The sequence below is a fragment of the Protopterus annectens genome, chromosome 15.part0 (genome assembly GCF_019279795.1).
Source record: "Protopterus annectens isolate FY-2018-M chromosome 15.part0, PAN1.0, whole genome shotgun sequence".
NCBI lineage: Eukaryota > Metazoa > Chordata > Ceratodontiformes > Protopteridae > Protopterus > Protopterus annectens.
The window spans coordinates 489812770-489840000 of record NC_056749.1 but is presented as its reverse complement, the minus strand read 5'-3'; the positions used below and the strand labels follow the sequence as shown (position 1 = coordinate 489840000).

The window sequence follows — 27231 nt, the reverse complement described above, 5'->3', positions numbered from 1 at the left end:
GCGGAAATTCCAGGGGCACAAATCTTCCCAGACTGCCTTCTACAAATCCTGAAGCACAATGTAGTCACTGAAGGCTCTTCATAATCCTGGCAAATGTGTGCTATGATGTCTCAAACTAAAAGCTTACAACTGTGTGATCATTACCATCTTTCTCACGGACTTGCAATTTTTCCTTCACCTTGGGACTGAAATGGTCGGTGCCTCCGAAAAGGGTTTTAAAAGGAAGTTCTTAAGTTCCTTATGAAGCCAGCTAGAATAGGCACAATGCTGAACAGTGATATTGGTGCCTGATGCCTTTGCTGCACCATCCATGGCATTATACCAAGGCACACTGTGAAGATGGAAACAAAACTGTAGCTGCCTGATTAACAAATTTAGGTTGTAACACTTTCTCCTTACTCAACTTCGTCAGTGTCTTCGCTAACCTGGCAGCGTCTTAGCTAACCTGGCAGCAAGCAACTTGTCAAACATCCCTGGGCATCCTTATGGAAAAAGGGACAGAAAGCATACAACTGTTTTCTCAGAGAGGTTGATAGTCCTATTTGCCTGGTTAGGATGATAAACCACTGGACTCTGGGATATAGCATCCCCACCCTTAACGGCTACCTCGATGATGGTTTCTGTAAAAGGAGTTTAAACTAAACTGCCCCAGCCCTTAAGCAGCAGAGTACCCAATCCAGGCTCCTATGACAGGTTACACTATCTCGATACTTCCATGCCTCCCTGATGACAACAGAAGTAATCTCATCCACATGGGGAGACCACCCACGCAGTAAAGGAAAATACTACACAAAAAAACATCTTTATTAAATTATCACTTTCAACAGAAGCAAAATAACACTTATATAAATGAAAATAAACCATTCTGACATTTTTATTTGCAAAAATTATACATCACTTATCTATCCAGTCATTGTCAAATATTGCATAGCTCATTCAAATCCTGCCATCTTTTAAACCTCATTCCTCCTCCAAAACATTTGGCTTGCACTGTTCCCACAAATCCCATTTTTATAAGTAATTTGCTCCCATCTCTCTCTAAAGATCCTATTTCCAGTTGTTTTATCTCCTTTACTATATTCACTACTTGTATTACAATTGATTGAGACATATTTCCATTTTCTAGTAACTGCTTTTTAGAAGACACCATAATTAGACTCAGTAACGTTTTACTATGTTTAGGAAATTCAGATTCTGTATCCTAGTTCAAAATTTTTTTTTCTTAGTTATACCTATTTGCTCACCAAGTATTTCTCAGATTACTCTGCAGGGAACTGTTAAAGTCTGCCAACTCATTACACTCCCACAAATACGCTGCCAATGACCTCTTGCATCCCATAGTCAACTCCAATGCCCTGGACCAGCTGGATGACACCCTCACAAGGGGTACCAACATCCTGGATTTAGTGCTTACCAATACGGGGGACAACTGTAGCACCCTCACTGTGAGGTCTTTTCTGGTGAGATCTGACCAAAAAAAAAATCAGCCTCCAAAGCAGATTATAACCTCTTACAGGATGGTATAAAGAGCCTCTCTGCACTCTCTAACCCTGCTTTATTGGAAATGCTGCATATCCGCAAGTCAAATGGTACATTGGTTACTCGCTGTAAAAACCTTAAACTGGTGACATTAATAGAACCTGCCTGAGGGACAGACTTGTCTCCCAGAGATTCCCACACTTTTTGAACAGACTACCACTTAATGTCAAACAGAACACCTCATTGGCTCTCTTCAAAAGCTATCTGGACGATTGGATGGGTAACCGTAAATTCACCCCAGGGGTTCCACCTGTGTCCCTCTTGGACAGGGGCAATAGGTGTGGATCATAGGAATAAGGGTAGAACTTGACTAGGCTTGTACGGGCCCAAGAACCATTAGCCTAGCAACTTCCTATGATCACACCTCCAACACTTGCTATCTACCTGAAGAAAAAATCTTTAGAGTCTAATTAGGGTATAAAAATACCCATAGAAACACTTCCAAGCGAAGATCCTAAATCTTCTAGACTTTGCGTCATATTTGGGAGACATACCTATATCCCCCTCATCGTTTCTTTGAGAATTGTTTATCCAATCTCTCTTCCCAGTCCCTTCTAACCTCCTATGACTGATTCTTATAATTATCAAGCAATATTTTATACGCTCTACTAATTATCCCTGTTTTAAAAGCAGTTTCTGTTCTAGATTCTACTAAAAACTCTACCAGTGCTGGTCATTCACTTAGGATCCCCCTCCTCCTTTCTTTTTGCCTATACTCTGATATCAGTCTTTGATACAGAAGGCAAAATAATACCTTAAAGATGTTTCTGGAAATGAGCTGGATTCAGGCAGCCACCCCAACCCCATTTCTAAACAAACTTCAGGATCTCCCAAAAACCAAAGTCGAGCTACTTTTATTCCTGATACAAACTCATGGAACTGGAAGCTTTAATGCAGACTCACTGCCATTGTTTTCACATGCGTTTGTCATTTCTTCAGTGGAGATGGCTTGAGGAAGTATGAAGCAGCAGATGACCCAAACCTAAGGAATTTCTCTTCAAGGACAGTCAAGGCCTCTGTTTATGGGCCAAGAATATGTCAGATCTAGAGTAGCAGATATGCAAAGACTTCCAGTACAAGACAGTGCAGTTATAAGTGCTATGGGAGGCACATGAATGCAACAATGCAATAAAGTGCTTTACATTGTAAAACTTAGTCTGAAAAGATTTGATATAATCAACTAGTACTATTGGCAACTGTGGCATTCCAGTGATAAGCACAGAGTGATCAACTGTCACAGATACCAAGGGGTCAAGCAGACCAAAAGGTTGGCAAACACTCCTTCACCACAGACTACTCAGAGGAAATGGAATGCCAAAATGGCACCGATGCTGACATTGATCTTTACCCCTCAAAACCAAACACCCACAACCAAAAGGAAACTCAAGGTCAAAGGTATTAGCATCAACAGAATCAATGTCAACTGCAAAGTTAATACAAGAAAAAGCAGCTGAAGACTTGGCCATAGCCAATCTACAGGAACAGATGCACCTGTAGGGAAGATTTCTGGCTATGTGGGAATCTGCACTAACACAGGGGATGATGAGGTGGTAATAACAAGAAATCCCTAGCCAACCCAGAAATAGAAGGGGAAGGGACAAAACTTGTGTCTAGCTGATCCTGCAGAACAGACCATCATCCTCCTGTAGTCAAAATCTAACTGAATGACTACGAAATGATGAAGACTTAGTAGAATGACAAGACTTGCATGATGGAGATGAAGAACTCAAAATCTTAATCAAGAACAACTCAATCCCAGGAGGGGGCATATTGACTTGTCTAGCAAGTCTGGGTTGCTGCCCTTCAACAACATTTACCAATTCAGAAACATCACTGTACCCAGTCTTGGTTTTTAAGGCACTGGGGAGGGTCCCACAAAGATTGGGGTCCACCAGAATCCACACTTCCTTGACAGCCTTACTCTCTGAACTTCAATTTGGAATATTCAGTAACCTTTTCCATGGAAGAGAGTTCCACCAAAGAAATGCTGTCGTCAGGTTGCAAACCTTTCAAAACCTTTCAAAAATGAACTTACTTTTTACTAAGAGTATGCTTGTCCAAAGTGTTACTAATCTCAGTTTATAAACCACAGTGCATGCTTCCTCTATGGTGAAATATTTGCAAGTCTTGCATTTTTTGAATTAAGATGACTGCCCCATTGACAGAAAACAAGTAATAGTGTATACGCACACAGACGCACGCACACTAAAGCCTGCTATTTGGAACAAACTATTAGGAGACGCTAAGATACTTGGTATGATACACCTTTAAGGAAACCCACTCAGTTCTTGCTACCCTTTTCAAACACTAAACTGTGGTTACAAAAATGGGCACCACTAACTACAGAAACCGAAATCAGTAACTGCAATAAAGGGAGTTACAATTAGAAACCTGGAAAGAATTGGGAGTGGGTGACAAAATCTGCAGTCTGTATGGAAAGAAAATATTTTCTTGACAAATAGGTACCTAGGATCTCTTATCAGAAACAAAAGTCAGCCTATGGTGATTTCACCATGCAAGCTTGAAAAGTAGTGATAGGGAACTGGAAAGTAAGCTGGAAGCACACTGCATTAAGAGTAAAATGTGAAGGGATAAACCTTGGCAAAGTTTTATGTAAGAGCTATGGTCAAAGTCTTCAGAGTCTGAAGAGGATGGACCTGCCACCCAAGCTACTTTTTTTTAGGTAGTGAACACAACTAGCTTTTTTCAAAAGCAGTAGGGTTTATTATAAAACAAACAAAAAAAAACAAAACAAAAAAAATATATATATATATATATATATATATATATATATATACACACACACACACACACACACACACACACACACACACACACACACACACACACACACACACACACACACACACACACACGTTCATAGGTAGGTACTAGGCTATCTGCCCGAAGGCATTTATAAGCCTAGCTGGAATGCGTTGGCTTTCTCCACCTCCTTAGATTAGTCCCCTGTGCATCTGTCCAGCAGAGTCATTGAAGTGATCCAAGAGGTAAACTTTCTGTTTCCAATCCACTCATCAAGCTTTCTCTTGAGGAGGGTTAGCAAGGAGCTCTGCCTAATGTAGACTGGAATCTTGTTCCAGAGCAAGGGAAGTCTCTGGGACAGTAATCTATCCCTCCAGCATGTCCTGGAATACATGCATATGACCGAGCGACCGATAGTCGAATTGTGGCTTCCCCAAACAGAAATGTTGAAGCTCCAGGTGTCGAACGGTCGGAATGTCGCACGAAATTCCTAATTCAACATTTCCGTCCGCTCTACCACCTAAACAATCACTACCATGGGTCAAACAGGGGGGATGTTTTGCGGTTTGACATAATTGCATTTGCAATTATGCGAAGTCGTAGTAGTACTGCCAAACATTTTCCAGTTGGCCATCCACCGGCTGACCAAATGCATGTATTCCATAGATATATATCTACCCCCCCCCCCCCAGAAAATACAACCAAAGGTTAAAAACGACAACTTCCAGCAACGTAAACAGCACAATCCATATGCTGCCAACAAATCACCAAAGGTACACAGAAGTACCTTAAGAGCAGACAATGGTCTCCCTCACCCAGACATAATAATAAAGTCCAGGAGAATGTGCCAACATTCAATTTTTTTTCATCCAGCCCCCTCCCAATTTTCCTCCCCACCCAATTAGCCTGTCCACCTGCCATCTGAGATCTCTACTTACTGGTTATACCCTTGCACGCAGCAGAGGTGTGGGTCAGGCATCAGCAGTCCTATCCTCCACTGGGTCTGGGGATTTTTTGATGGCCTATGTCCCTTGCCTACATGTCTAGCACTAGCTACAACTGACTGGACATCAGGAAACTACAGGGGCATGCAGTGAGTCTATCCTTCCCCCTCCAGCCTGATGTCCAGCTTCCCTGAGCACTAGTCTCCACCGACGTTCAAATGAAGAGAGATGTCAACATGATCCCTCCGCTCCGTATATGAATAACCCATTACTCCCTCCCAACTCCGGAAAATGCCTGAGCCGCTAAATGAACTCAGGGCACCTGGGTCGTAGTCGGGGCTTTATCCTTCTACGCCACCAGAGTGGCAATGTTCAAATATTTTTACAGGTCTAGTCTCTCTCACTGTCAAAACTCCCTTTGGTAAAAATAGAAGACTGTCCTTCGAGAATCGCTATGGTGCAGTCCCAGCAATCTCTAGGTTCATCACTACTTTAGCTGATAAACAAGGATCTCTCACTGGACTTCGACCTTGGGGAAGACTGGGAGTCCTGAAGAGTCTGGTGGGCAAACAACTTCTGTATCTTGAAAATAACTTGGCCTTAAAAAGATGGAGGATGGCCTTTGGTCTCTCCTCCCTTATCCTGATCAGTACCTTGGGAAGTAGAAGCAGAGGAGGGAATGCGTATCCAAAGAGGGAGTTCCAGGGGAAGGTCAAGGCATCCACCTTTCACGTTAGGTAGTGATGCTCCCTGATGCAGAATTTTTTTCAGCTGGTGGTTGGGGTGCGAAGCAGAGAGATCCACCTCCAGAGTTCCCCACTCCTGAGTGACTTGCAAAGATTTTCTGTGGAGCTGCCATTCGTGGGGGTCCAGTAAGTTTCTGCTTAAGTGGTCTGCTAGGGAGTTGCTGATCCCTGGCAGGTATTGGGCAATAAAGGTGTAATCCTATGTAGGAGGCTGTCAGACAGGTTTATGGCTAGCCTGCACAGAGGGTAAGATTGGGTCCTTCCCTCTTTGTTGATGTAACACATTACTGTGGTGTGGTTTGATTAGATAAGGACAACCCCTGGCCTGAGATGGGGTTTGAAGGATGTCAGAGCATTTTATATTGTCATCACTTCCTTCTGGTTGATGTGTAAGGGGAGGTGCTGGGCATCCCAAAGACCTCGGGTACACCTGCCTGCTAGATGAGCGCCCCAAGCAATGTCGGAGACCTGAATATTGACTGAAACTTATGTGAACATACTAATCCACCTACTTTTATTAATCTGCATGGCTTCACTCAACACATAAACTTCCCTACAAGAACAAACAAACGTAGTAACAAAGAAGCTGTACTTGATTGGATCTTAACAAATAGCCCCCAACTAAAATATACAACAGGTACTCTCCCAGATGACCTCAGTGATCACTCCCTAACCTATATCATCAGGCATAAAACCAGTTTATCTATCCCAACTCAAGTTCGTATAACCAGTTACAAAAAGAATTTTGACCCTAATCTGTTTCACAATGAACTCATGCAAGTTAACTGGTCACCTCTCAAATCCCTCCCAATAGATGAAGCTGTTAATCACTTCAATAGTACCTTTCTCACCATCCTTGAACATCATGCTCCCTTGCGTTCCATTCGTATGAAAGCTAAAACAGCACAATGGCTCTCTAACAAAACTAGGCAACTAATTCTTAATAGAAATAAAGCTTGGAAAAAATAGCGAACCACTAAAAATATAACTGATCATCTCTCTTTTAAACAAAAAAGAAATATGACAAAACAAGCCATACTTCATGATAAAAAAAACTATTGCACTCAATTACAACAATCTTCCCTCCACCAACCACATAAATTTTGGACTGCAATTAATACTCTCTTATCCCCTGGCAAAGCTGCCACTCCAAATCAATCAGGCTCCAACACCAACTCCCCCACAGAAATAGCTAATGCCTTTAACACCTTCTTTACTTCAGCCATTCAAAAGCTAGCAAACCAACAAAGCCCTGATACCTCTAAACTATCTATCCCTAGCTCTACTCCCCCCCACCCATTTCATATCCAACCCATATCTACCTCCTACATTTTGTCCCTACTTCAAAAACTCAAGCCAACAACCCCTTCAGCCGACAAATTACCTGCAGAATATCTCCAACTAGGTGCCAAAGCAATAGCCTACCCCCTCTCTCTATTAATTAATAGGACTATAAAAGAATACACTATCCCTTCAGTCTGGAAAATCTCACACATTATCCCTCTCTTCAAAGGAGGTGACTCTCTGGAGTATTCTAACTTCCGTCCTATAGCGTTGCTATCTCCTCTTGCAAAAATAATGGAGAAATGTATACACAAACAGTTAATCACCTGTTATGCAACAATCTCCTAGCTAGCTGCCAACATGGGTTTCGCCCATTCCATAGTACAACCACCGCCCTACTATCCTTCATCGACTCTATCAACATAAATCGCAACAAGAACACTCCTTCCTCTGCATTCTTTGTAGACCTGTCAAAAGCCTTTGATATGGTTAATCATCAACTTCTCCTACACCGCTTAAAGTCCCTCTCTGACAACCAAGCCTTAAGCTGGTTCTCATCCTATCTTGAAAATCGCAAACAGGCAGTTCTCTGGGATAACCATCTCTCTGATCTTCTCCCCACCTCCATAGGAGTCCCTCAAGAGTCCATCCTAGGTCCTCTTCTGTTTTCCATTTTTATAAATGATCTGCATCTAGCCACTCCTCTATCTACTTGTATTCAATATGCTGATGACACAACCATCATTTGCTCCGCCACAACCCAGACTGAACTTCACTCGCTAACACAAAACACGTTCACCACCATCGAGCAATGGTTCTCCAACCACTGTCTCCTCCTGAACCCCAAGAAAACCAAACTTCTGATCTTTCCACCCACTCACCTATCTCCCCCTATTGACTTCACACTTGCATCTAACAATGGCACACTTATTGCTCCAGACCAAACAACTAAACTATTGGGTATTACTATCGACAACCAACTAAAATTTGACTTTCATATCAACTCCACTATAAACTCCACTATAAAAACAACTAACAGGAAACTTGGATCTCTCTATAGAATCAAATCTTTCTTAACACCTGAAGCTAGAACTATAATAGCTAGAACCCACTTAATCTCTACCCTAATATATGCTTCTTCTATATACACTAATCTTTCTAAGTACAACCTCAATAAACTAGCTATGTCATACAACAACATAGGCAGATTTGCCACCGCCTCTCCATATAGAACTCACCACGGTTTGAATCTTTCAAAACTAGGGTGGCTGGAATTACCCCACCTCATACAATACTATCAACTCACTATTGCACATAAAGTCCTTTATCACCCTGAAAACACACCAATGCTCTCCACCCTCATAACGCCCTATCACAATATGAGGCATCTCCGTTCCTTCAACAAAACACTGATAAAAACTTCTAAATCAAACAATGTAGCAGGAGACTCCATATTTTCCAACTCAATTGGCAAAATATGGAATCAACTCACACCAGACCTCACAACACTGACTTCTACTCCACTATTTAAATCCAATCTAAAACTCTACCTAAACAACCACTGGCTATGTTCGTGTAATAACCCTGGGTAACCTTTCTCTCACTTTGCTTCCCTCCTTTACTCTCACCTGGCCTATCTCTCATCTTCATCATTTCTCTAGCTGACTTCACTTTCCCTCTTATTAATGTATATGTCTATCCCTCTTTATTTATTCATATTTCTTGACTTTGATACTTATGTCTTTGAATAACATACCTTAACCTAGCAATTTATCTAACCTAGATTTCTGCTCTGCCTCACATTGAACTCAAATTCTTAGATAGCCTGTAATTAACCTATGATATTGTTTTTTTTATTGTATAACTTTGTATATTTTTAACTTGTTAAGTAGTAGTTAGTGGAGCTTTTCTCCTCGGGCCTCCACTGAAAATGGACATGTATCCAGTTGGACTAGCCCGGTTAACAAATGTAAAATAAATAAATCGGTGGGGATGGTCTGCCCAGTAGGGCGGAGGAAGAAGGGAAGACCCTTGTTCTTAGCACAGGCCCCTGCCCACCAGAGAAACTCTGCCCTTATACAGGGGATCAGAGGGAAATAGGTCTCTAGAGGCTGTGTGTTGACACCAAAGATTCTTCAGATACCACTGAAGTTTCCTCATGTGAAGCTTGGCCAGAGGAAATAGAAGGCTCCAAGGTGCCACATACCCCAAGGCTTGCAGGAACTTCCTCGCAGTGAGGGGACTTCTGGAAGCCAGCTGGGTAAAGTAGAGGAGGCAGGAAGCTCTGCTTTTCTGGGGCTAGGAAGGCCACTAAGATGCTGTGTCCAGCAGTGCTCCCAAGAAAATTATCTTCCTGAAGGGTGTCTTGCTTTGATTTCTTCTAATTGATAGCTTTAGGTGAGTGAAAGGAGGGTGGGGTGGGGGGGTGGGACGAGTCATTGAGAGTTTTTTGTCATAGAAGGAAGTCTTATAATTCCCTGCCTTTGGGACAGAAGGGGTCCACTGTTTGGTTCTCTGTTGCCCTGGAATAGGGGCCAAGGTGGTCCGTCTCTGCAGGGCTTACCTTGCCCTTGTCTGCTAGGTGCAGAGAAGGACCAGTGCTTAGAGGGAAAATTCCTGCTGAACCTAGGAGGTTGAACCTGAAATCTTTTACTGTTTGCAAAGATTTTGCTTTGTCTTCCATCTTTAAGCACCTCTTCTGTTTTTACTCCAAACAAGCAGTCCTTATCCAAGGGTGTATCAATTAATTTAGACTTGACATGCTCAGGCAGAGGTTGTCCCTTTAGCCATGCAGGACTCATAATGACAGATCCTGACCATGCTGCCCTGCTTGAAGCTTTAAGGGTGTCATATCCACAGTGTAATGAACGTTTGGCCACGTGACAAGTAGAATGCAGTAAACCTGCTAATTCTTTTGAACTGGCACAGTCAGGAAAGGTTGAAACCTTTTGCTTTAATAGTTCCAAAGTGTGTTGTTGATATTTTAACGTGGAACTGACAGTTAAGTGCTCCGATAGACAAGGTTGCAGAGGTGTATACTTTTTTACCCCATCTGTCCAGAGCTCCAGAATCCTTGTCAGAAGGAATGGGATTCTTGGCAGAACTAGCCTTAGCTCCTTTAGGTCCCTGTGTAATGACCTCTGGGTCTGCAGCAGGATTTCTGTACAGGTATTTGTGAGAATCTGGTACTCTAATACCTGTTAGGTTTACTGGGAGCAAGAGGGAGGGGGTCAAGGGCTAAGCTGGATTCATGGAAAACATCCACCACTTCTAAAATGGGGGGGATGGCTAGGGGTCTGTGCTGGGGCAGGTCAAGAAACTTTTAGTCTTTTCTTAGACTGAGGGAAGTCCTGTGATTCCCAGTGGATATGTTCCCTGAGGGTGTGAAGGGTTTCCCCAAAAGAAAGGTCTTCTGGTGGGGAGGCAGAAGGAATGGATTCCTCTGCATCTGAATCATCATAAGCAGTCATAGGTTGTCCCTCTTCAAAATCCAAATAATCAGATTCCTCAGAATCCTGTTCTATCATAATTTCAGGAGAAGGGTGTCTTTACTTTTAGATTTGTGGCCCGACTACCCCTGATAAGGGAGATCAGATCCTCCGCCATTTTAAGCATTTGGGCTTGGGGTGGTGGAGCAGGAGCAAAATGGAGGCTAGAGGTAGATTTTTTTAGGAGTGGCCTGGCTCCTAGGTCTAACAGTATCCATCAGAGAAATGGTAGATGGATGAGAAGATATCTGGTTCGGTCTACATTCGGTGGTGCAAGAGGCCTCCTCCGAAGCCAGTGCCTGGGTCGCGGCTCTGGAGCCAACCAAGACAGAAAACGCCAAACGCGTGGAAGACTTAAAAGATTTCTGTGGCATACCGGAGTCCAAAAGGGCCTCAGTAGAGGCTTGCGTAGATATAGAGTCGGGCATCAGGGGCTGTGAAAGCGAATTCCGGAGAACTGATCACCTGCTTAGCAGTAAGGTTGTCGGAAGGCTTAGGATAACCCACAGGTGATGACTGCAACAGTGAAACACGAAGAACATTAGCCTAAACCTTATTCCTGATGCAAGTACCAGGCACCAGAATAATAACAGAAAAAGTTCAATGGACTTTGTGACGGAACTGTTTCCTTGTTTTTGTTTTTTTTTGATATTTCAGTTTGTTTTTTTTGCGCATTTGCTTAAACAGTTACAGTGGAGCAGGAAACTTTCTTCGGATAAGACTCCCAACCTCTTGGGAATTTCAGACCCTGGGGCTCCAAGACCACAGGTCAGATCGGAGGAGGAGACCGACAGAGTACAGTCGTGAATCCATTAGGAGAGGGAGTTGGGCAGGACCGATCTGAGCCCTGAGAAACTTGCACATCATATCGACATCTGCCTCTGATAAACTTCGGGAAGACCTAGAAGACGCTGTGGAAATGGGCCTGGAATGTTTCCTCAGTTTGAAGCAATTATGCCAGCAAGAAGAGCAAAATGGACTTTACCATGTACTCAGGAGTTGTGCTTCTACAAGATGTAGTTTGCTTTGGACCCAAAGGCTTAGGATCCAGCAAGTATGTCAGAGAACTATCGGAGTCAAAGCCTTTGAATCTGGTGAATTTTTCGGATCAGATGATAGGCTAAGAGATCTCTGATACGAGAATGTCTGATCCATAACTTTTCTGACTTTTCCCTAGGTTCTGATGAAGACTGGGGGAGGACTTCAGTGGAGACCTTTTCTTGAGCTCAGAGAAAGGTACTAGATTTTGAGGGGGGATTTGAGGCCTGGAAGATGTAGAAACAGGTAAATCTTTTCAAAAATAAGCTTATTACTAAAAGTAAAGAAGACTGTACAGGTTGTATTTAAATGGTCAGGACCAAGGCAATAAACGCACTCCTTGTGGACATCCGAATTTGGGATCTTATACCCACAAGAATTCCAGTTTTTAAAACCCACAGGTTTGTCAGACATTACAGCTAGGGAAAACTAGCAGATAAAGACTACTAAAAATTTAGCAGAGAATGGGTGATAAGAGGCAAAACGTTCCTAATGCTGGCAAAAGCTAAGAGGGAGGTTGTAAGAAAAAAATGTAATGTTTAAAGAGGAGTTACAGATATTTTGGTACCAAAACATCACGAAAAACTTGGTTAAACTTGCTCAAGAGCGAACCTTACTTCTAACCATCGACATCTGAGGTGATAGGGATGGAGTGAGGCATTACGGGTAGAGGGAGGAGATAGAGAATTGGATCGGAAGTCTATAGTATGCATCAGAGTCTGATCAGTGGATCAGATCCGGAACTCATAAGTGAGGAAGAATGAAAAGGACAATATCAGAACTATTAAAGTACAAGTATGTGTTATTAAACGTGGGGTAAACAACTCTCACATCACAGCATGTTACAGGATCTCGCATGTCCCCATCTCAAATACAGTGGATGAACTTCAAATACACAAACACTCAATCTTGGGCAATTAACTACACACTGGTAAAATCGGGAGATCTATACATCAAATGTAGGCTGTACCCAAAATTTCCTCAATTTCATAAACAAAAATTCCCTGGATCAAATATACTTCCCCAACATGCCTGCTAGAGAAGCAGTTAGCATTAATGAGAATGCTGCCTCCAACTTCCTGTCTTAGTACCGCTCTACTACCTCCGTGGATCTGTAAACCTCCACCCCCACATCCAAGAAAATCAATTCACTGCTGATTCAGTACCAAACATAACATTCTTAAATTGGGTTTCTACTCTCCCCCTCCTCAAGTAGCTCTCCTCCAGCCCTCTCTGCTGATCCATTGCCTTTCCTGTCACATCAGTGTCCCTTCTCCCATCCCTCCTGTACTCTTCCTATATATCCCATCAATGGTCAGGATTTGTTACTAGATCTAGTAACTTAGCATCCTTACAGCCAAAATATAAAAACACAAATTCTGGTTCAGTCACTGGTCAAGACGCCTCAACTTACTTGTCTTGTAAAATGAACCACCATGACCGGAGGCCACAGTCTGCCAAAGATGGTGACTATATATTTAAAAATGCACACTCCCTGAAAGGGTCAGAAATATCAATTACCAGCCTTCTTAGGCATGGGTAATCTTGACCACAAACTGATTTTAAACATGGGGAGAGGGGCTAGTTTGGGTCATATCAGGCTTGGTGCAAACAATGAACAAAGTGGAAATCCTCTCAGAAATCAGACACTGAAAGGCATCTGACTAAAGGAATCGCTCTTCTTTTATTTAAGGTTTCTTTTAGTGAAACCTGTCATGGACATGGACCAGGGCTCTTTCTCTACAGCACTTCCCAAACTCTTAAATCCCAAAGCCCTTCTACTTTGTCCAGTGCTGAAGCACATCATACTCCACAATCCTCTCCTTCCTCACCTCAAACCAGGCAGTACATAACCAAGGATTATTATGTGCATTACTTACCTAGGAGAAGGAACAGAAAAGTCAAACATCAACACAACATCTTGCCTACTGAGTACTGCAAACAGGTCCACCAGCCTAGCTCAAATGCCTACAACACTAAAGCAAAACAAAACATGAAAAGAAAATCTCAGTGAAACATAATCCCAAGCCATACTCCTCAGGAAAGGTTACATTTCAATAAAGGAGAGTTTAAGCATATGCTCTTTGGATCTTCTGGATTCAGAGAATAAACGTTCAAGAAATTCAATACCAGCCAGTTGCTATAAAATCCCAATCACCAGAATATTTGGAAATTTAACTTAAAAGCAGAAAATGTATAAACTATAAACAAACATTCCATATAAAGGAGACAACAGGGATAATAAAACAGTCCCCCCCCCACACACACCATGCAGTGCTCTCTCATGACCTCAACTATGCATTTATAGTCTAAGTGTAAACTACTGGACAATGAACAATTAACAGTTATTTATATGAGCCCTGCCTCCCCCACATCCAAGAAAACTAAATTGTGCTTTGCGAATATCAAAAAATGTATAAATAATTCTCATGAAAAGGGCAAGCTCTGCTATGTGAAAAATAAGAATGACAAATGTACAGCTAGCAACAGCACAGATCAAATTCTCTCGGCCCATATACATACTAGGATCTACTGTCATCTTATGCCTCCAAGTCTGCTTTACATGCAATCATTTTTCATGCTACAAATTCAGGTGAAATGTACACAAATGTAGGTTACCTTTTTCTTCTGCATGTGTTTTAAAATTTCTAACGTCCGTTTGATGTCAGGAATTTGACCTTTTAATCTGTAGTTAAAAGAAAACAAGATTTAACACACTTTCATTACTTCTTAACTTGGCAAAAATGTATCCTGAAAAAATTTCCAAGAGAATAATGTGCCTTTACTATGGCATATCAAACCACAACACAGAAGACTTGTTATACAGTCTTTCGTTAAATACTGATTCACAATCAGGAAGTCCAGTTAAGTTTATATGGGCTTAGAAAATAAAAAACAGACAAGAAAATAAACCCTTAAGAATACAACTCGTACATCACCCTGTGTGACATTTGATACTGATACAATATACGAGGTATGACACAAGGCACAATGTTGCCAGGTTCATTAGCTCAGTTTCATGCCATGGAATAAAGTATGGAAGCAATGCAAAGTGGGCCACATAATTAAAATGGCATGCATTACATCTATATTTTCAGTAACAAAAGAATACACACCTTTTTTTTAGGGGGGGGGGGTCGGAAAAATAATATTCATAAGTACAAATGCAAAACTTGCACTTCTATACAATTCAACGTCTTAATCTCTCTACAACAGACACTGTCAACATAGTTATTAAATATTGCTAAATATGTTGCAAGAAGTTTAATTCTATTGGATTTCAATTAGTGAAAAGTTGTACATCTAGTCTGGCTTTTTACGCAATCATCTACATCTTCAACATATGAAATGTGCCTGCTCTCTCAAACGGACTAGGATAATCTCATATTTAGTAAAATTAGTGGATGTTTTGGCTTGCAACCCTCTCCCCAGCTAGCTTTAAACATTTCCCCAACTACTTCTACACTTTCACAAGCAACCTGGACAGATGCGCTGTCACCAAGACATAACTTTGTCAAAATGAAGGCTCAGTTTCTTCTCAGCACATTGCAGTTTTCTCAAATCTACCATGCTACTAGCTGCCTCTCACAAGAACTCTGCTGATTTATCTTTCATTCTCAGGTTCATACATTTTAAAGCAGATTTTGAATATTTCCATTTAAGTCTCAAGTCTGACATTGGCTTTCAGGCATTAAACTAAAAGTAGAAATTCTACCTTTTAATGTACGACCCATATGTAACTGAGCAACAGACAGACACCTTCAACTGGAACATTCTTATACTCAATCTGAACAAGAACTTTTAGTTATGTACTTACCATAACGATAGATATATGTGATCTATCTCACCTACATTCATAACTGATGGGCTCGGAGCCGAGAATCGGCTCCGATGCAGCCGATACACTAGCACAAAGTTTCTCATTGGCTGGGCCAACCCCTTATCCCAGGATGCACCACGTCCAAACCCCCAGATCTTGTTTGCCCCACAACAACTCATCCACATATACCAATCCAAAAAAATAAATAAATAAATAATACCTTCCATGAAACTACACAACAGTGTTTCCTCCAGATCCAACAGGTAAGGGGGAAGGAGGGCGGGTACATAAGAATGTAAGCGAGATGGATCACATACATCTATCGTTATGGTAAGTACATAACTAAAAGATGTAATGCGATCCTATCATCTTGCCTACATTCATAACTGATGGGACAGCGTCCCTAGCACATAGATCCTGGGAGGCTCACTGGAAAACACTCCTGAGCACTGTGGAACCAAAGGACGCCCGACCCCTAGATGCCATGTCCAGTTTGTAATGAGAAATGAATGTATGTGGAGAAGCCCAAGTGGCCACTGCACATACCCCATCCACAGCCAGTCTGGCGTGGAAGGCCACTGAAGTTGCCATAGCCCCAGTAGAATGCGCTCTAACTGGAAATGGAAGGTCCCTTCCTGTTGATGCATAAATAAATGAAACACAATCCCTAATCCACCTAGCGATAGTGGTCTTAGTTACTGCTTTGCCAATCCTGTTATCCGCAAAGGCCACAAACAACTGGTCTGATTTCCTCTGCTGCTGTGTCCTAAGTAAAACCTCAGTTGTCTATGCACATCCAACTGATGAAGTCTGTATTCTGCCTTATTGGAAAATTTCGGAAAGAAAACTGGTAGCTCTACAGATTGTTGCAGACAAAGAGCAGAAGAAATGATGGATTTAATCTTAGAGATACTCTATCCTTATGAAAGATCAGATAAGGAGGCTTGACAGAAAGGGCTTGAAGCTCAGAAACCCTTCTGGCTGAAGTAATAGCTACCAAGAAGGCAGTCTTCCAAGATAGGAATTTTTGCTCACAAGTGGTCGCCGGCTCGAAGGGATGGGACGTCAAGGCTCCTAGAACCACATTCAAATCCCATGGCAAAACAGGTTGCGACACCGGGGGGCAAAGCAACCAAGCTCCATTGAGAAAGGCTTTACACAACTTATGACTCATGAGTGAAGGCTCAAAGGCAACATGATAATTAGAAATCGCTGCCAATTGGACTTTAAGTGTGGAGACAGCGGAACCCTGTCTAAAAAGAGTTGCCAAAAAATCTAAAACTGCTGACACCGGGGCTGTCAGAGGGTCAAGGTTGTGCCGCTGGACCCAAATGGCAAACCTTTTCCATTTATTAGAATAGATCTCCTTAGTGGAAGCTCTGTGGGAAGAAGACAGAATCCGGACCACCTCAGGCGAAAAGATATGCTGTCTGACTAAGGTCGGAAGTGGAGCAGCCAAGCCGCTAGCTTGAGAGTTTGCAGTGATGGATGGGCCTGACCCGACTGAAGAGTCAGGAGGTCTGGAACTGGGTCCAGAATCAAAGGACCCTCCACTGCATACTTCCGAAGGAAGGGAAACCAAACTTGGCAGGGCCAGTGTGGTGCGATCAAAATCATGCTGCTTCCCCAAGCAGATCGCCTTCTGAATCACCTTTGCAGTAGAGGGACCGGAGGGAAGGCATAGAGCAGACCGGAGGGCCAATTGTGGACTACAGCGTCCCTGGGTGACTCCCCCTGGGGGGGGGGGGGGGGGGATCAGGGAGAAGAAATTGCTGCACTTCGCATTCCAGGGGCTGGCAAAAAGGTCGCAGCAGGGAAACTCCGACTTGGAGAAGATCCGAGCCGCTACTTGGTCGTTCAGGGACCACTCGTGAGGCATCAGAATAACTCTGGTCAGCCTGTTTGCTATCACATTGGACTTCCCCGGAATATGCGTTGCCACTAGAAATCTCTGGGAAGCGATCGCCCAATTCCACACTCTCATGGCTTCTCTGCAAAGAGGATAAGACTTGGTTCCTCCCTGCTTGTTCAGGTACCATACCACCGCCATATTGTCCGAGAAGATTGCAATGGTACCCTTGGGAAGAGAGCTGTGAAGTGCCTGTAACACTAGAAGCACTGCCCTCATTTCCAGAACATTGATATGCAAGTGGGTTGCGTGATCTTGCCACGTGCTTTGAACCATCCTGCCCAGATAATGCCCCCCCACCCTATCTGGGAGGCGTCTGTGGTCACTGTGGCAATGGAGGGGGGGGCAGAAGAATCTCCCCTGGTTCAGGTTGGAGGAGAGGAGCCACCAACGAAGATCTCGTCGGCACGTTTCCGTGATGAGAATCTGTTAGGACAATGGCAGTTCTTGGTATGACCTCTGGGTCGACAGGAGCCATTGAAGAATTTGCATGTGCAATCTTGCCAGAGGGACCAGAAGAATGGAGGCCGCCATCGATCCCAAAAGCTGAAGGACCATCCTGGCTGGGGCTTTCCATTGGGGCAGTAAGGCTAGGACTTTGTCCTGTAGTATCTTTATCCTCTCTGTTGGAAGGAATGCTCGCATCTCTACAGAGTCTAGCTCTGCGCCTATAAAGGCAACACTCTGTAATGGCAGCAACACAGATTTTTCCCAGTTGAATGTAATTCCTAATAGATGTCCCAACTCGATGGTAGCACTCACGGCTAGAGTAAGAAGATGCCTGGTGGGGGCAGTGAGGAGCCAGTCGTCTAGATACGGAAGCACCTGGAATCCCAGACGTCTCAGGTGAGCCGTCACCACTGCCAGACATTTGGTAAACACCCTGGGGGCTGTGGTGAGACCAAAGGGCAGGGCCCGGAACTGGAAGTGACTGGCTCCTAGGTGGAAGCATAAATGGATCCTGGACGCTCTGTTTATCTTGATGTGATAATAGGCGTCCTTGAGATCGATGGAGCACATCCATACTCCTTTTTCCAGCAATGGGAAAATGGATTGCAACGTGACCATCTGGAACCTGGACTTCTTTACGAAGCGGTTTAGTCGGCTGAGATCCAGAATGGGTCTCAAGTCCCCTGTTCTTTTCGGCACCAAAAATAACCTTGGGTAAGTTCCTAATCCGGTCTGGTCTGCGGGGACTGGCTGGATGACTCCCTTTCCAAGCAGCTTTGCGACCTCTATAGCTGCTTGATCCCATTGACTGGATGGCACGTCCGGAATTTTCCTTGACGGTGGAGGGGGACGGATAAAGGGGATGGTGTAACCTCCGGCAATGATACGAAGCACCCACTGATCCTGAGTGATGGAACCCCAGGCCCTTGGATGCTCCGAGAATCGACCTGACTGGCTCCGGAGACGCACAGTCAGGCAGCCCTCAGGGACACTGGAAGGAGGAACCACGAAAGGATTCGCAGTCTCCTGTGTATAAAATTTAAGCTAACTGCCAAAACGACCAAAAAGGCCAAAATAGAAGGGTACTTGGCCACAGCCAAGTCGAGACCACGTCGTTACTCTAGGAGCGGCAAACGAGATCTGGGGGTTTGGGCGTGGTGCATCCTGGGATAAGGGGTTGGCCCAGCCAATGAGAGACTTTGTGCTAGTGTATCGGCCGAGTCGAGCCCATCAGTTATGAATGTAGGCGAAATAGGATCGCATTACATGTTAAGTTTTTATTGCAGTTATCACAAAAAAAAATATTTACATAGAGGCTGTTTAGTAGCGAGGTATAGCTAAGCACTGCAAAACATGTCAAATGCAACAGTACCCGTTTAGACGGTTGACAAAAAGAAGCAAGAGAGATGTGCAACAGATGTATGGTAGGTATAATAAAGAACACAAGGTAAATGAAAAATATATATAATTGTGTATGCTGCACTGCTTAACATTTCTAAAAAAGCACAGTCAATTTTTCATGGCACATTTTCACAATATCTAATTTCAATGCAACTTACAACTTCAATCTGTTACTTCAATAACATTTATTTATTTATTTTACATTTGTTGACCGGGCTAGTCTGGGTGGATACATGTCCATTTTCAGCAGAGGCCCGAGGAGAAAAGCTCCACTATATACTAGTAAATCATAAAAGAACATGAAAACAGCACAGTAAGATAAATTATAGGCATGTAAAGAACTATTAACATAGTAACAGAACAGAAGCAAATTCAACAAAATCTAAAATACAATGAAGATTCCCAATCCCATATTCTTTACAAGGCAAGAATATTAAAGTTGAAGAGAGAGAATAGTGACTCGCCCAAGAGTCTATATAATATGTACAGTATTAACAATAATGATAAACATTTAGTACCAGGGCACTAGTTATAAAGAAACAGCACATCAGGGAGCAGGATAAGGTTTAAATAAATGGAGAGATGACTGGTTGCAGTAATACATCAAGTAGAACGAAAAAAGGGATGTTGTAGGAAAGTAAAATGCAAGTGACATTCAAGGTGAGCTACAGGGGAGGGGTAGTACTAGTGGTAGAGACAAGTAGAAGAGTAAAGGAGAGAACTGTAAAGAGAGTTGGATGCTGATGTCAGTCAGGATTAGATCAAGGGCACAGCCAGTGAGATTTGAAATAGTTCTTTAGTTGTTTCTTGAAAAGTTGTGGAGAGCCTAGAGTGGTCAGTTCTGTGAGAAATTTATTCCAGTATGAGCCAACACTATTTGCAAACAAGGAGTCACCAGCTTTATTGTGAGATTTGAAAGTGGCAACTAGTAGTTTGTTAGCTGAGTGGAGGGAAGTAAGATTCCTGTAAGGGGCAATAAGGTTATTAAGTATGGGAGTATTAGTAGGGTAATGGAGAATTTTATAGGTGATAACTAGTTGATGTAGGAGAATAAGATTTTGGAGTTCGAGCCAGTCAAGCTTTTTGAGATTAACACAATTATGGGTTCGAAATGGGGAACCTGTGGCAAACCTGGCAATGCTATGGTAGGCTGTGGCAAGTTTCTGAAGGTTTGATTTTGAAAGGTTTAGGAGAGAAGGAGAAGCATACAATAATGTAGAGATGAGATGAGTTTGGGCTAGAGACACCCTGGTGGTAGGTGTAAGAAAGGGCTTAAGTCTATACAGGGCACTTATCTTTTTATTAACTGTTTTGATGGTTAGGTCAATGTGGCAATCAGAGTTTAGTTGATTATCTATTGTAAAGCCTAGAAGTTTAGTGGAAGAATCAGGTGTAATAATAGTGCCATTATTTGACACAATAGAAAAGGAGAAAGGGGCAGACTTAAGGGTTGGGGAGAAGAGTAATAATTTGTTTTTTTTTTTTTGGATTCAGGAGGAGACAGATATGTTGGAACCATTTTTCTGCTGCTGTAAAGACTTTTTGGGTGGTAGAATGAAGTTCAGCTGGAGAAACAGCAGAACAGATGAGAGTTGAATCATCTGCATACTGAATACATGTGGATGTTTGGAGTGAAGTAGACAGGTTATTTATAAATATGGAGAAGAGAAGGGGACCTAAGATGGAACCTTGAGGGACACCGATCGTGACTGTTATAATCCAGTATACATCTATTTTACTCTATCCTCTTTGGTTACATTTTTTTACTCAAAGTAGTTAGGACCCAAAGATGTATTCTTCTACATACCTGACTAAACCAGTTAACCTAGTATGATTATTTTTCCTTTAAAATATAATAAAGTATTAATTGCTTCAAAAAAACAGACTCACTACCTCCTTCATCCCTGTAGCCTACATCATCATTTACTTAACTATTTTGGTTAAGTGGATAGGTGGACTGGTCCAAAATCCCTTTTCAGCCATGACCTAGGCTAAGATGCAGCAAACAGTGCAAGTAAAAAATTATACGCTGCAAATATGATAGATTATAAAAATTGTATATGAATGGTCTACACATTAAATCTGCTACTTTAAAACTCACATTTTTAAAGTGGGGTTTATCAGTTTACAGCTGTTGCAAAACAGTTTAAGAAGCAAATTTTTTGCTACTAAAGGTTTAAAAATGAATTTCCTTGAAAATGAAAACAAATGGAAAAAAGAGCATAACAAAAAAAAAATACAGAAATAGGTCTAGGGATTAAGAAGAAAACAATAGGTTATGTACTCATCATACCGTTCCATCTATGCTGTTGCTGTTCATTCGTCTTCAAACTGTGGGTACTCGGATCCGGCACGGATCCAACTCGGCCGCATTTCCAGCATATAATCCGAGCACCAAGCTCCTCCCCTATCAATAATGCCCCAGTCACCCTCCTCCCTTCAGATTGAGTTTGCTGCCCACCATAGCATCCCAACCGAATCCAAAAACCTTGTCCCATGACAAGGGTCTCCCATAAGCAAGAGGAGGAGAACAGAGACATACCAATGTGGTGACCATTCCTCTTCTAGCCAGACCACCACACAGCCTATGCAAGGCAGTGGGGAGGAGGGAGGGTTTAAGACAAATGAAGAGCAACAACTCAGATGGAACAAGAGTATATAACTTCTTTAACTGAAGTTGTTGTCTTCATTCGCTCTTCAACCTGTGCTACTAAACACCTCGGAGGCCCTCATGGAAAGATATTCCGGAGCATGGTAAGGCCAAAGGATGCCCTTTTCCTGGATAGAACATCCAATTTGTAATGCAAGATGAAAGCATGTGAAGAAGCCCAAGAAGCCACACATCAATTGTTATCCAAAAACACACTGGACCAAAAGACAGCTGATGTAGCCATAGATCTAGTGGAATGTGCCTTCAGATGACCAGGTGGGGATAAACCTCTAGCCGAATAAGTCAAGGTAATACACTAGGAAATCCAACGGGCAATAGGGACCTTCGACACTGGTTTCCCTAAAAAAAGGCTTAGAATAGGAAATAAAGAGTTGATCAGACTTGCAAAAGGATTTAGTCCTATGCAGGTAAAAACATAACTGTATGCACATCCAACAAGTGCAGTTTGTACTCTCCCTTATTTTGGAAGTTTGCAAAGAAAACCGAGAGATCAATCACTTGATTAATATTGGATTCCCAAGCTACTTTAGGAAGAAAGGATGGATTAGTATGCAAGGACACCCTGTCCTTATGAAATACCAAATAAGGAGACTTGACCGACAATGCTCGACACTCCAAAACCCTTTTGGAAGATGTAATAGCAACCAAGAATGTAGTCTTCCAGGACAGAAATTTTAAGCCCACTGAGGCTACAGGCTCAAAGGGAGGCAAGACCAAAGCTTGCAGAACTAGCATGAGATCCCAAGGAGGTGTTGGGTCCTTAACCAGTGGCCGAAGTAAAAAGGTGCCTTTCAAAAAGGCTTTACAAACCTTAGAAGAAGCAAGAGAAGACATATTGTCACCTAAATGAAAGTTAGATACAGCTGCCAGTGACCATAGAAGAACTGGCACCTTGCTAAAAATTCTAAAACCACCGGAACTGGGGCAGTGAAGGGGTCTAGGTCACGCTGAGAAGCCCGAATAGAAAAATATTTTAACTTACTGGAATAAACCTTCCTGGTAGAAGATTTATGAGCCGCAACCAAAATCCTTTTGACCAGTGAAGATAACCAAGGAGTCCTGACTATCATGGGAAATGGAGCAGTCAAGCAGTGTGCTAAAGACTGACCAGGTCTGGATGGGGAATCCCTGAGGGATGACATGAGATCTGGAATCAGATCCAATGTCCAGGGCAGACACACAACATGAGACCACAGAGAGGGGAGCCATACTTGGAAAAGCCAGAATGGGGCAATGAGGATGGCAGAGCTCCCCAGCCTGCAAGCTTTCTGAAGTAATTTCGGTATTAGGGGCAGAGGAGTACAAGCATACAGAAGACCAGACAGCCAAGCATGAACCAGAGAGTCTATAGGGGCTTCCCCCTACAGAGGGTTCAGAGCGAAAAACTCACTGCACTTTGCAGCAAGGCTGATCCCATATGAGAAAGATAGGTTTTGCTACTGAAGGATTCATAGGCCACTCATAAGGCATCAGGATAGATCTGTTGAGCATGTCAGCTAGAATGTTGGACCTCCCTGGAATGTGTGTTGCCACCAGAAAATGGCCGGTGGAGATCGCCCACTCCTACACTTTCATGGCCTCATGACACAAGGGATAAGACCTGGATCCCCCCTGCTTGTTGATGTACCAGACCACCAACATATTGTCTGTCTGGATATCAATCATCCCCTGGGGAAGATGGGCATGGACAGCTTGCAATGCTAGGAGCACCGCCCTCATCTCCAGGACGTTGATATGCAATTGGGGACCACACACCTTGGACTGCCCTTCCCAAATAGTGCCCTCCACCCTAGTAGGGAGGCATCTGTGGTCACCGTGGTAAAAGGGGGAGGCAGAAGAAAAGGGCAACCCCGGAGAAGATTTGGGGAACAAATCCACCACAGAAGAGAGTCCCTGCACACCAGAGATACTTGATAGTGGCCGCCATGGACCCCAATGCCTGTAATACCAATTCCGCCATTGGCAATTGAGCTTGAAGTATACAAAGGACGTGTAGTTTCAGAGACTGGAATCTCTCTGAGGTTAGAAAGACCTTGGTTTGAATCGTGTCCAACCCAGCTCCAATGAAATTTAGTACTTTAACTGCAGCCAGTAACAATTTGATGAATCGATGGTTATACCCAACTGGTGGGCTAAGTGAAGCAGGGAATCCCTCGTTTGGCAGAGTTGATGCCTGGAAGGGGCAGCAAGGAGCTAATCGTCCAGGTAGGGGAAAGACCTGGAATTCCTGTAGTCTCAGGTGACCCGCTACCACTGCCATCACTTTGGCGAACACACTGGGGGGGGGGGGATGTGGTGAGACCAAAGGGGAGTGCTCTGAACTGGTAATGACTGGCCCCCAGATGGAAGTGGAGAAACCTCAAAGAGTGCCTGTCCATTTTGAAGTGGTAGCATGCATCCTGAAGGTCGACCCAGCACATCTAATCACCCTCCTGCATTAAGGCCAGGATAGATTGAAGAGTGACCATCTGTAATTATGTCTTGGCAACTAACAAGATTTAAGATAGAGAGATTACGAATGGGTCTCAAGTCCCCCTTCTTCTCTGGCACCAAAAAGAACCTGGAATAAATGCCTAGTCTAGTCTGCTCTGGCGGGACAGGTTGGATGACTCGCTTTTCTAGCAGTTTGCAATTTCCAGTGTTGCTTCCTTCCTTTGCATGGGTGGAACGTCCGGGAAGTGTTTGGGCAGAAGACGTGATTGACTGAAAGGGATTGACTAGCCTCAGGATAGGATTTGGAACAGCCAACAATCCTCCGTGATGGACTCCCAGGCCACTGGGTGTAGCAAGAGGCATCACCGGACTGCCTCCAGAGCTGAGCAGATGGGCAACCCTTCAGGGCTGCTGCATGGGTCTGTCCAAGAAAGGCTCTTGTGTCACTTGATTCCTCGGACCTCTCTGCCTCAGGGGCGGCGTTCCCCCCTGTCTCTGGGGGAAGGCGAATTCTCATCGTTCTGCGGGTAGCTCTCAGATTTCTGGAACCACATCTTCTTGGTCCCACTGATTTCTTGAAAAGGTTCGTTGAGGGGCTGAAAAGCAGATCCTGACAGCAGACAGAGTCATCCAGTCTTTCTCACTCTGGACTAGAGTGTTGCATATCTACTTTCCAAAAAGCATAAAATCATCATATGGGACATTAGTAAGATGCCTTAAAGGGCTCTGAGAAGGCACAAAGCTGGAGCCAGGCATGACGCCCGATGGCAATGCCTGTTCCGGCAGCTCTAGCAGCACCCTCAGTAGCATGAGAAAGGGGACACACAGGAGGTGTTAGCAATAGACAGGAGGATGGCCATTCGAGAAGAAAACTTTCTTGTCCTCCACTGACATGGACTCTGGGGTAGACTCTGCGATCTCCTTGACCAGATCTCGCTAAAGCCTAATCACGTGTGCCAAGAAGTTCAGCACATGCACCAATAATGTCACTGAAGCAAACACCGGCTTCTCAAAGTGGTCCATCGTCCTGAATTCTCAGTCCGGTGGATGAACCATTGAGCTCTCCTGGGTGAGCTCCTCCTTAGTGGCTACTGCCAAAACCATGGCATCAACAGGGTATCCCTCGGGTCCAGTAATTCCTATCAGACGGTGCACTTAAAATCTTATGTGGGCATTTGGGGATAGTCTCCGGCTCCATCCACGCTTGAGATGCAATTAGGTCCACCACTGACCTGCAGGAGAGGACACCTAGGAAGTACAGGGTCCTTGCACCAAATGCCTCCAGGAACACAGATTCATCCAAGTTAGGTTTCTGGACAGACCACCCCCCCTCGCTATTGAAGGAATTCCCATGTCTTCAAAGGAGACATTCTCGGAGGGGGAGGGGGGGATGTTGAACCTTCCCCTTCCTCTAAATCGGTGTCTTCCATGAAGGACTCCAGCAGGGAGTCCAAGTGCCTCCTTTTACATGCACGTTTACAAGGCACCTCCTCAGTGGGGGTCTCTGGGGAGGACTAGCCAATGTCTTGCTGTTCCCAAGCAGGAGCTCCCTGGGGCAAAGAGGCAGCAGGCCATCCCTGAGGTAGCAGGATGGCCGGATCCACACCAGAAACAGAGGGAGACAGGGCAGATTCTGAAATTGAGATAGTCAAGGGTCTCAATGGGATTGAGAGAATCCTCTCCACCACGTCAAAGTAGAAGGGGCTACAAATGGGTGCACAACCCTCTGAATCAACAGGGGAGCCAGAGCCGAACATCCATGCACCAAGATTCCAAGAGGAAAGCTCGGCTTTGAAAAACTCAGAGCCGATACCATTCCCTCAGATCCAGGGACCAGCCGGCCATCTAGGTACAAGGTACCGTCGGGCACCTACCCCTCGATGCTGAGGGCTCCGAAACTGGGGAATCAGATCAGAAGAGTAATTGGTATGAACGCGGACTGCTTCACCCCCATTCCGGAGGGAAGAGGGGCAGGCAAGACTCCCATCTATATCTGGTTGTGAATAAGTCTCCACATCATCCTGTTCACCTCTTCTTCAGAAAGGCTGCGGGTGGATCTGGATGAAGAAGCCACCAATACCAGCCTAGAAGGGTGGCGGTGAGGTGAAGCCTCAGCCGGCGAAAGCGTCTAAAGCTCCTACAGCTCTGGGGGAAAATGAGGGGAATGGAGCTGGGGAGACTCCATTCTCGGAGCCGAGCAGACCTTGGCCGGTGGACCATCGAAGGATGAGCAATCAGGGGACCACTTCCTCTGCTTGTCCTTGTGCTTAGCTAGCTTGCCCTCATCCCCAGACCTCTTGGAGGGAGGTAGAATCCCAGAGGCCAGGGCGGAGACAGAAGTAGAAATCGGGGTTGAAGAGGCCTGGGCCCCAGTGGTAGGTGGGGGAAGAAGGCCTTTGATAAATCAGCTTGTTCCTCCTGTCCCTAAATGCATGGGGATTGAACCCCACACAGATGGAACAGGAGGACTCTAAATGAGCAGCTCCTAGGCACTCAGAGTGTGGCCATTAGCTGGGGAGAGCGGATGGCCACACATCTTGCACTTGCGGAAACCTGGTTTGGGGGTCTCAGACAAGACTGAAGAAATGATAGGCCCAACCAGATCACACACACACACACACACACACACACACACACACACACACACACACACACACACACACACACACACTTGATAGAAAAGCAGAAAGAAGGGTTCCCCCCAACACAAACATGTGAGGGGAGGTAGAAAACATAGAAAAAGAA

The 27231-nt window shown here is 44.0% G+C and overlaps 1 protein-coding gene across 1 annotated transcript in view; it reads right to left on the bottom strand.

The window, feature by feature from the left end:
* Positions 1–27231, bottom strand: part of VBP1 (VHL binding protein 1) — a 511617-nt gene that overhangs the window by 281521 nt on the left and 202865 nt on the right. Inside the window, exon 3 of the mRNA XM_044057219.1 lies at positions 14422–14488. Coding sequence (XP_043913154.1) covers positions 14422–14488 — 67 coding nt within the window. The remainder of the gene's footprint in view (positions 1–14421; positions 14489–27231) is intronic.